The sequence below is a fragment of the Conger conger genome, chromosome 2 (genome assembly GCF_963514075.1).
Source record: "Conger conger chromosome 2, fConCon1.1, whole genome shotgun sequence".
Lineage (NCBI taxonomy): Eukaryota > Metazoa > Chordata > Actinopteri > Anguilliformes > Congridae > Conger > Conger conger.
The window spans coordinates 71,924,555-71,935,932 of NC_083761.1; the positions used below are offsets into that span (position 1 = coordinate 71,924,555).

At 46.5% G+C, this 11,378-nt stretch overlaps 1 protein-coding gene across 1 annotated transcript in view; it reads left to right on the forward strand.

Moving 5' to 3' along the window:
- Positions 1-10,422, forward strand: part of LOC133121299 (trinucleotide repeat-containing gene 6C protein-like) — a 58,383-nt gene extending 47,961 nt beyond the window's left edge. The window contains exons 12-15 of the mRNA XM_061230504.1: positions 192-450; positions 1,822-1,895; positions 2,121-2,260; positions 2,728-10,422. Coding sequence (XP_061086488.1) covers positions 192-450; positions 1,822-1,895; positions 2,121-2,260; positions 2,728-3,079 — 825 coding nt within the window. The 3' untranslated portion in view covers positions 3,080-10,422. The remainder of the gene's footprint in view (positions 1-191; positions 451-1,821; positions 1,896-2,120; positions 2,261-2,727) is intronic.
- Positions 10,423-11,378: the final 956 nt, after the last annotated feature.

Below are 11,378 nucleotides of genomic sequence, written 5' to 3' on the forward strand. Positions count from 1 at the left end.
GATAGCAGAGGTGCGCTGGAGCCCTTACTACAGACCAGTTTAATTGGCCGCACCAGACCGATACGACATTAGAAAGACGGTGGAAATGGCTGCTTGACGGTCAGACCGAGTGGGAGCCGTGTTGTGGCAGGCACACAGACCCCTCACTCCGCGCCTGCCTTGATGTTGGCTTGTCTCTGTGCCCCTTTGAGCCACGGCTAACCCCCCCTCCCTCGCGCGGTGTCTCCCTCACAGGTAAACTATCCGACATGAAGTCCACCTGGTCCCCCGGGCCCATCTCCCACAGCCAGGCCTCGCTGTCCCACGAGCTCTGGAAGGTTCCGCAGGGCCCGCGAAACAGCACGGCCCCCTCCCGCCCTCCCCCGGGCCTGACCAACACCAAGCCCTCCTCCACCTGGGGCGGCAGCGCCCTGGGCCTGGCACCCGGCTGGTCCGGCTCCTACTCCTCGGGTGCGTTCCGCTTGCGTTCTCACTCGCGGCTTCTTGTTGAAATTATATATTCATGTGATTCTTTCATTATTAATTGCTTATCCTTTACTCATTTCTTATACTATTATTGGTTGCTTATGCTGGAATGATCCAGAGCATACACACTTATTAAAGTATCATAACTTGCTTTGTGCTACTCAATATTATTTTCTGTAACTGTGTGAGTGGAGATGTCTCTCCCTGTCTGCACCATGGGCCTGCAAGGCCACGGCCGTTAACTGTGTGTTCTGGATTATCTTGTCTTGGTGCCTGAGAGCCTGCAGAACCAAAAACATAATACCTCATGACGGAAGCTACTCCGGGATTATCTTCCTAGAAGTAGGGAGTTAAAACAAGATAAGATGGATTAATCTCAGACGCGCAGTTAATTGCACAGGCCCCTGCGTATACGTCATGCTGGAATGTTTCGAGAACATGCGTCTGCATGACGTACCTTGAAGGGGGAGATGTGAATAAACAATCTATAGTAAGGAGAAGAGCGGTGGATTGTCTTTGAATATTGATTATCAGAAATATTAATGAATACTAATGAAGGGGCGTACATTTGTTGCGCTCTGTGCCTACATATATCCAGACAAAGGTCCTGGAACTTTGGTCCTTGTTTTTGCATGTAACTTGGACGCTATGCATAGTAAGGATTGGATTTTATCTACTGTCTTTGTCTCTGAGTGTTTTCTTACAGGAATAAATTCAAATTCCCACCACATTGGGGGGCTCGTGCCTGAGCTTTCGTGTGTGTGTGTGTGTGTGTGTGTGCGTGTGTGTGTGTGCGTGTGTGTGTGTGGGTTTCTGAGGCTAGGGCGTGGAGTGAACACACCCTACTCTGGTTTAGCGCACCTCGCTGTCGCCCCAACTGAAATTCTGAGGTTTACCGGCAGAAATGGCAGCAAAGCGTGCTGGTTAGATGGTGGCTTTTGTTTTCAGCAGGGCTGAGCGGTGTGCGTTCAGCAGGGCGTGGGGGTGTTCAGCAGTGCGTGGGGTGTGTTCAGCAGGGTGTGAGGTGTCAGCAGCTCCTCTGGAGAGCATCAATGCGGCAATTAGACGGGGGCTGAGGTGTGCATTTTAACTGGCCCTGAACTCACCTCTCTCTCTCTCTCTCTCTCTCTCTCTCTCTCTCTCTCTCTCTCTCTCTCTCTCTCTCTCTCTCTCTCTCTCTCTCTCTCTCTCTCTCTCTCTCTCTCTCTCTCTCTCTCTCTCTCTCTCTCTCTCTCTCTCTCTCTCTCTCTCTCTCTCTCTCTCTCTCTCTCTCTCTCTCTCGTCTGTTTTTTCCTCCATCTGTTTCTGTCTACTCTTCTCTCTTCCTGTCTGTCCCTCTGTATTGCCGTTTTGCAGCAGGTACTACTTGGAGCACAGACAGCTCCAGCAGGACCTCCAGCTGGCTGGTCCTGAGGAACCTCACTCCTCAGGTAGGCATCGCCCCCTACAGCTGGGGGCAGGGGTGCGGGCGGTTGGGGAGAGGGGAGAGGGGTGCGGGCGGTTGGGTAGAGGGGAGAGGGGACAGGGGTGCGGGCGGTTGGGTAGAGGGGACAGGGGACAGGGGACAGGGGTGCGGGCGGTTGGGGAGAGGGGGGAGAATCCGTGCTGACCGCAGAGGGACCCCGTTGTGACCCGCTGCGGTTGTGTTGCTGCAGATCGACGGGTCGACCCTGCGGACGCTGTGCATGCAGCACGGGCCCCTCATCACATTCCACCTCAACCTGACCCAGGGGAACGCCGTGGTGCGCTACAGCTCCAAGGAGGAGGCCGCCAAGGCCCAGAAGTCCCTGCACATGTGCGTGAGCCGCCGCGTCCGTGTCCGTGTCTGCCGTCTGAGGGTGGAGAATGGGGAACCGCGTTAAGCCTGACGTTATGCGAAACCGAAATGTATACCTTTTTAGACACCGGATAATCTCGCCTGTTCACGTAAATGTTAGTTTTTTTTAATCAGTTAAATTTCCCTTTTCCCTTTTCTTACAATTGTATGCTTTGGTTAGTAAGATTACATTTGGATCTAAGAGAGTTACTCTACAGTGCTTATTCAAATACATATTTGACCTGTTATTTGACCTAGGGCACCATATTGGGGGTTTAGGGTGATTCACATGGCCCTGACTTGCTGTAATAGTCCAGGGATGGGGTAGTATGGGGTGGTGTTGGGGCCCCTAATGTAAGACCTTTTCCCGGGGCCCAAAAATCCCTGGTGGAGCCCCTGGGTGTGGGCGCTGAGTAACAGGCGGCGTCTCTTACCCCCTTCCCCAGGTGCGTGCTGGGAAACACCACCATCCTGGCGGAGTTCGCCGGGGAGGAGGAGGTGAACCGTTTCTTTGCACAAGGTCAGTCCCTGACTCCCACCACCAGCTGGCAGCCCAACCCGGGAACCAATCAGACGCGGCTGGGGGGCGCGGGGGCGTCGCACGCCATGGGCCACTGGAACAGCGGCGGCCTGGGCGGGGGCGGGGCCAAGGCCGGCAGCGACCTGCTTTGGGCCGGGGTCCCTCAGTACTCCAGCCTGTGGGGACCCCCCAGCGGAGAGGAGGCCCGGGTCATCGGCAGCCCCACCCCAATCAACACTCTGCTTCCCGGGGACCTGCTGAGCGGGGAGTCCATGTAGGAGAGGAACGCGGCGCGGAACGACACCCGAGCGGGAAAACCGAGCGAAATCATGTGACGATAATCAGATAATCAGTATCTCGTGTAACTGTGAACCAGGACCCAGACGGCTCGGGCGGATCCCCCCTCCCCCCCCCGCTGCTGCTCTTCCCCCCCCCCCTCGTCCATCGTTCTTTTGCGTTTACTCCTTCTTTTTCTGTTTTCAGAAAGGGCGGGGTTCAAGTGTTCAAAGCCGCTGTCTTTGCAGAAGTGAAACAAAAGCTATGACTTCAACAAAGGAAAGAGAACCATGTAGTGATTACCTTTTTTTTCTCTTCTTTTTTTTTTAAAGTAACTGACATTCATTGTGAAGTGTTTTTATGAGAAGTGAAATAACAAGCTGCCATTTTAAGCTTCCCTTTGGCCTTCCCGCCTCATGACCCTTACCCCCCCGAAACCCCCCCCTCAAAACTCATCATTCCAAGCATGTCCCTGGCCTAGGAAGTGGTTCATGTACTATTTTATGTTGTTTTGTTTGTTTCTCAGCACTAATATTAGCCTTAAGCGCTCTCTCCAACCCAGGTGTTCCTCATGCTTTTTTACATACTGAAGAAATGAATGGAGAATTGCACAGTCCCATTTCTGAGCCAGCAGTCTGAAGGAGAGGCAGTGAGAACAACGTTTCCTACAGTAAGGCCCGTCCCCACCGACGCCAGCTCTTACTCTAGCGCGTTTTTTTTCGTTTTTATTTTCGTTAAAGGGAGTTACACTGCTGTTTTGTTTCTTATATTCAGGCTGTTTTTATATCTATCGCAACATAAGCTGAGAGAATATTATTCAAAAAAACATATGTTAATCTGGCTGAGGGTGTGCGTGTTTGTGCGTGCGTGCGTGCGGGAGCGCGTGTGTGTGTCCAGCGCTTAATTTTACTGTCCGTACGTCCTATTATACCACTGCTCTACAGAACTGTAACACTTGTTGAACCCTCTTGAACCCTACCACACCGTGTTTAAGGACTACTCGCTATTCTGATTTCATTTAGTTTTTTTGTTTTGTTCCTGAATCAAGTCCTCAGTCTCATGTGGTCCGCCAGTTTCTGAAAAGAAAAGAAAAAAAAAAACCTTCACCCTTCAAGTGATGCGTTGTGCAATATTAACGCCAGAGACTTCCGTCCACCGTTACACTCAACAGAAGCTGGTTGCCGTTATTCTTTCGTTATTCTCTTTTTTGTTTTTAGGGGTCGTTTTGAGAACTTTGGAACTGCAGAAATCCTACCCTCCCGAGCCCTGGTGCCCTCCCCCGCTCCTCCTCCCCCCACCCCCCCCCCCCCCCCCTCCCAAAAACTGTTGTGTGAATCCAGTGGAACAGCTGAGGTCCCCTGGACCGCGTGGGTCTGGACCGACATGGGCGCCGCGGGCAGACTGAGCGTACTTCCTCGGCCGCACACAGCAGGGACTGTACGGGGGGAGAACAGGGCCGGAGACCTGGCACAATACCAAATAAGAGGAGTTTCTCAATGCAGTAGATTAAAAGAGTGTTCCTTGCATTTGGTACAAATGTACGAAACAAAAAAAAAAAAAAAAAAAGACTTTTGAAAAGGGGTAGTTTGTTATAGCACTTAACAAGAGCGTCGAGCTCAAACTGCAACACCAACAAATCCAGAAAATGGAGAAGCAACACCGAAAACTGAAAAAAAAAAAACAAGAGACTTAAGGACACGAAACATCTCTTGGTGGCATCTCCTTATTCTTTTTGTACTGTATCTGTGTTCGAGACTGTCTTTGCCCCATTTTGTTGTGTCCCTCCTTGGTCCGGGGGACCGGAATGGACTTGAAAAACGGTAGCAGTTGGAAGGGGGGTGGAAAAGACTAAAATCTACTATCTGGCAAGAAAGCCTCTGCGTATGAGTTTTATTTAGTTTTTAGTTGTTTTTTTGTTTTTTGTTTTTTGTTTTTGGTTTTTTTTGTATATCAAAGTGAATATCACTGTTACTCCAAAATGTTTAGCCTTGTGTCTGAAGATGCTAGACATGCAATGTTACTTGGATCCTGTAGGAGCCCACCACGGCGGCTCCTGCCAAACCTGTATGGTAGTTTGGCCATCGAGTGCCTATCTGCTGTGGAGACTGTGGCGCCCCCTCCCCCAGCCAGCCCCCCCCCCCCCTCCTCAAATCTGCAGCAGTGCTTCCCTCCCCCCCCTCCCCCCGGGCAGCCGGGCCCACGCCCGTCTGGACCCTGAGCCCGGTCAGGAGCAGCTGCGTCAGGACTGGCCAATCAGAACTACTGTGCCAGCGCTCAACCTGGTCTCCCCACCCCCCCCTCTCCCACATCACGTTAGCTGGAAGCGGAGACCCCCGTCTGGAATCACCAGTGTTTATTTGTTGTTGTTTATTTGTTGCGTCTCCACGCGGTGGTCTTCTGTGGGCAGCTGCTCACTGGCCCCCTCGGCTGCCGGAATGCAGAAACACTTTTTGCGGGGTAAGAGGTGCCTCAGTGTGCGGGGTGCAAATGTGGAGTAATACTGCAGATTATCTCTCTCCGTTATTCCTGCTCTCTCTTATTGTCCTCTGTTTGTGCTCATGCTTTGTGTTGAAACCAGTGTTTTTTGTGTTTTTTTTTTGTTGTAAATATGTCCTGGTGGTACCTTGAGATGTAGGTGGGGGGTGTAGCGATCAGTGGGTCTAGCCCCGCCCCCCCAAGCTGCTCCGCCTGCTCATTGGCTGGCCTTCCTGCCCCTCCCATTGCTGCCCCCCACCCCCACCCCCACCCCCCCTCAGCACAGACATGCCCCCTCCTCTCGGTGCTTTACTGGGGTTCTGAAAGGAAGGACTTAGAGCCCCAACATACAAGCGGGTAATTGATCCCACTCGTTTTTTGTTTTTTTTCTTAAGACATTAAAAAAAAAGGAAAAAAAAAAGGCTACAGAAATAAAAAAAAAAGAACGGACTCTGAGCTCTGTTCCTATGCAATGAAGAAGAGGTGTGTGATCGGCACCTCCCCAGTGATGAAGTGCCAATCCTCTCAGGAGGCCCCTCCCCCCCCCCCCCCCTGAGCCCGGGACACACTCCTGTGCCCCCCCCCCCCCCAGCTCTTACACGCTCCTGTCTGAGAACTAGGGTAGACCACAAAACTGTCATACACACTTATACACACACACGCCTATCTATGTACACGCTCACGCATTCTACAAATCAGGTGTTACGCAGACGGGGGGTCTTCACTGTTTACTTTCCTGAACAATGTATCTTACATCAGCTTGATCTCAGGGCAGGGTTAAGGAAACAATATTTCTTGTCATTCAAAAAGGAAAGAGATTCTGTGGTAAATGCACCTTCCTGTATTTTTTTGGTTTGTAAAAATCTTTTGTGCGGTTCCCGCGCGCGGCTCCTGAGAGCTGCGGTGACGCACGGGATGCGCTGGGGCTGGCGCCGGTGAAGCCAGGCTGTGTCAGAGGGGCAGGAGGCCAGCATCGGGGGTCCTGACGTCCTTTTCCCCAAAAGCACCCCAAAGAGGGCAGGCAAGGGGGGGGGGGGGGGCCCGCTGTAGCTTAAGCTGGCGTCTGGAAGGCTCGATTCCGTTTAAGAGATTGTCTTTTGAAAAGCGTGTTTTCCGCTCACAAACGTCCTTTCGCTCGCTCGAACCTCGGGCTCGATGAAAGGGTAGATTTCTGAGGTTATGGCATTGAGGGGGCAAGGTCCAAAATGGCCGCCCTCACTTTCCCTCGAGTCCTGCGTGCCAATATAATAACTTCTCTCTCCTTTCCTTCCTCTCTATCTCTCTCTCTCTCTCTCTCGCTCCCCCCCCTCCCTCTCTCTCTCCCCCCCTCTCCCCCTCTCTCTCTCTCTCTCTAAAGCAATTTGTTCTGCTAGGCTTCAGTGCCCATTTTTCTGGCGTTTCCTCTTCTGCTACAGAGCACTTTCATTTTCCGTTGCAAGGCACTTTGATAGACACTGTGGGTGAGCAGGCGTGATCTGAGTCAGACGGGTAACACCTCATCCTAGTAGTTGAGATAATCTTGCTTTTATTGGGGAAGACTCCCTTTGATTAAAGAAAAAACAAAAAAAAACATGACAAATGGATTCCGTATGGTTTGGTGCACTGTAATTGGGTTATCCCGGGTACATATTTTTTATACCAAAAAAGAAGAAACATTTTAGTTTCATTTTTGAAGTTTGACAAAAAAAAAAAAAAGTTAAATATAATGTACGCGTTTCAGCTTTGCACTTCTAGCTGAAACGTTTCTGGTCTCCAAGCCTTTTCTATCCCAAATGGCAGACATTTTGTCCTCCTGGAAGGAGCTGGCAGACCCAACATGCCTTTAGCGAGTGCTGTATTGATCGTATTCATTTCCTTCCGCTCAAAGCGGGTTTGCAGAACTGTACAATTTCACAGGTCCTGGTCTGCGTGTGCCCACTATCAGCAGGCTCTCCTCTCCTGGTGGGGTAGAGGGAGACGTCTTTAAATTGGTACTTTAAATTGGTCTTTTTAAAAATATAAATAAAAGGGGGCCGGGGGGGGGTTTTAAGGCGATCTTCTGTGACTCAAAAAATCACCATCGCCTCTTTCTGAAACTGCCTTGCTTTTAGCTCAACTGGCCGTGGACTTGAGAATGTCCCACCAGAATGTCCTACTAGCGTTCTAGTATTCCGACCTCGGCGTCGGGGCCGAGAGCCTGACCCCTGACCCCCGACCCCTAACCCCCACTGCTGTAGGACACGGGCCTCGTCGCACACGGGCGTCCAGGATGCCCACTTCTGGAACGTTCCCTTTTAAAAGTCTGTTTTAATGCAGCTGTAACAATGTGTACTTCCCCCTCAATCATGTACATAAGGGGGTAACGCTCGGGTGGGGATATGCAGAAACTTGAAGGATCAAGTTAAAAAGAAAAAGAAAAAAAGTAAAATGACAAAAAAAAAAGGAAAAAAAAAGAAAATAAAAAAAACCTTTGTAAGGGCCTAGGTAGATATGCACGTGTTGATTCCTTATGCATACACATGCTAGAGCTAATGTGTGTGTATAAACATTTTCTTTCAATTTATCATTCAATCCCCTCTTCTGCACCCCGATCCCATTCTTTTTCTGTACAAAAAAAAAATACATTTCCCAGAAGTGATCATAAACATATCAAAACGAAAGAAAAAAGACAAACACAAATACTTGAATCAAGAAGCGCCAATAATGTAATGTGAACACTTTTTTGTAATTCTTTTGTCTGACTCGTCCACTTCCGAGCTTTTTGACAACACCAGTTCAAGGTTAATAGTAAAAAAATAAATAAAATAAAATAAAAAAAAAGATTGAAAAGAAAATAAAAATGCAAAATGACATTTGTTGTGTGAAAGTGTTTGCACAAGGTTGTGTGTATGTGCGTATGCAAGCAATTGTGAGTCTGTGCTATGTCCATTTCTTTGTTTTTGTTTTGTTTTTGCCTGTCAAAATATATATGATGAATATTGTTAGTTTCTAACGTTGCACTGAGTGTCTACTGCCCCTCGTTCTGCTCACCGTACAACTTGTAGAGAGGGGAGATTGTGACAATTCACGTGTTAATGTTTACTCAAGGACTTAATGGAAAAAAAATGTTTTGTTTTGTTTTTTTTGTCTGTAAAATGTTTATCTACCTTATAGTGGCTTTTATTGTGGAGTAATCCAAAAAAGGATTATAATTATGAGTATTGCACCATTTTTTCAGATTATAAACATAAGGAAAATGTTTAAAAAAAACAAGAAAAATTAAAAAATTTAAATGAAGAAAAAAAAAAAAATGTTTTCAAAGAACTGTGGCCATAGGTTGATGTAGATGGACTAGAACTCCATTGTGGAGATACTGAGCGTGAGGATGTTTGGTGAGTTTGTTACAAGACTCGTCAGAGGTGCCTACCTTATTTTCTCTCTTATTTTTTCTTTTTTTTTTTTAAACGAGGCCACCTGTCGTTTACAAACAAACATTTCATTATTCTGAAGTTCAAGGGAAAGGAATTTACTAATGGGTATGATGGAGAAAGCAACGGATGAATTCTCTTCCATCAGATGAAATACAGAATGAAGATTTATGCTACTTTCAGAACTCTGGGATTGATCAGTGTTGTGTTGTATTTCATTTTTCATTTTCTTTTGTCAATATTGATTTTATGAACATTCTAAGCCTGTATTGTTTCAATTTTGAGTTTTCAATTTTATTGTCTTGTGAAATAAGACATAATTTGCTCACTATCTTGCACACACACACACACACACACACACACACACACATATACACACACACACACACACACACACACACACACGCACACACACAAAAGTGGATAATGTCTCAGGAAAGCAGGGATTCCAGAGCACCAACTCCACGCCATTTTAATGTACATTTTTATGAGAGAAAAGGATACAGAAAAAAACAACTCCAAGCACTGAAGGTTATGGATTTAAGAAGAAAATTAACTTTGTTTCTAAATCCGTAGCAGTTACATATTTACCAAATAATGGACTCGAAATGAACTTTAAAAAAAGAAAAAATGGAGTGCTTTATGTATAAATCTATATATTGAAATTGCTTTACATTTTAAACAAAATGATCAATGGTTTTGATTGTTAAAACAGTGAAATAGCATACAGATGCTGTATGTATTAAACTTTATGGTATTTTCCTAATGAGGTCCCTTCCTGTAAAATTCAGGAGAATTGTGCATTACTATGTCTTTCCTTTTCTCTGTCTGTCATACTCATTATTGTTGTGGCAGGTATTAAACGAGGAAAAAAAAGATTTTATGAAAAGATTTGTTTTCTGCTAAAATTAGGAAAAAATAAATAAAAGCTGGTTTAAAAAGGATCATGATCTATGCACAAGTGGGGGGTGCTGTCTAGGCCTGCTTTGTGGCTTCTGTCTCTCCCTGGGGTTCTGGACTCATTGTGTAGGGGTGTGTTTTTGTAGTGTTCAGAGGCCATATTGTCCTTTCTTTACCCCCCACTCCCCCCCCCCCCCCCCCCCCCCTCCCCAATTTAGACAAATCTTGCATTACATCGCCATGCTGTGTATTCCTAAACCAATGAGCTTTCTCCACTCTGCTGAAGCACTGTGGCTTTCCTGAAAGCCCATGTCTTTCAAGGGTATCTGTTCTTTTGTTTTAGTAAGGAGTTTGGGGGTGGCGGTTGGGTTGCGCTTTTTGCCTTTAGTTTTGAAATATTAAGGAAAAAAAAAAGTCTGTAATGAGATTCAAACAAAAAAGTCAGTGGCTTTTGTTTTGTTTTTTTGTTCCTCTTCTCATAGAATGTGATTGTTAATGACATGCACCGAAAAAAATGTTTTCATCGACTATGGAGCTTCTTTCAAACTATTAATAAATTACAGTTTTTTTCTTGGCTGTGGAAAGTGATTAGTTCTTGATGTTTGCTGACTCTTGTCATGTTTAATGTTTGGCTCCATTTGCAGCACTATTGTACTTCTCTGCTTTATGTAATTATCACACACAAAAAAAAATGCACTTTTTGTTCACATTCACATTTTGCTGGACAGTTGACTAACATTATTCCTTCAGCTTCAGTGAGCGAGTGTATAATCACACTTATTTTAGCCATGAGACCATGAGAGTTAGGTGGTGGGGGTAGTGATCTAAATCATTGTACATTTGTATGTTCTTGGTACAAAGCATTGCAGAATGCCTTTCTGTTTAACGGTTATTTAAGGAATTAACACAATTTCTGTACTTTCAGGTTTTTTGACATTTGGGTTTAAACTTATAAGTCGGGTACTGCACTGATGACCAGAATGGTTTTTTGTCCCTTCCGCTATGTAACTGATTATCAGCACGATTGAAACTCGTCTGGTGAGGAAGTTAATCACTTAAAAGCGCTAAACAATGTCTGGTTAAACCTGCCACTGAAGAAGGCTTCAGTTCAGTTTTCTATTTCTATATTTGTATAGCGCTTTTTACAGAAGACCCGCAAAGACGCTTTACAGAGCAGACACCAGGCCAAAAGGTGTGAATGGCAAAAGACTAATGGAGCGTAGTGCAGAACAGCAGCCCACGTGCCCATCTGTGCACCTGTCCTTTTCTCACAATCGAGAAATACAAGCTGGCGTTTTCATTCTGTATGAGATTATTCTTTCACCGTGGCCTACACTGTACTGCATTCAGTGCTATACGATACATAGTAATTGCTGTTCCAGTGCCAGAAGTGGGAAGATTTTAGATGCTTCTCATACAATTTTGACACTTAAGTGTGAGAAGTAAATGCACCTACGGGTAATTTGGCTGGCATGATCTTTTTCTGAGCATTCCTGTTTATGATCTGCAGTGTGAAGTGTTTCCAGTATTTAGACCATGT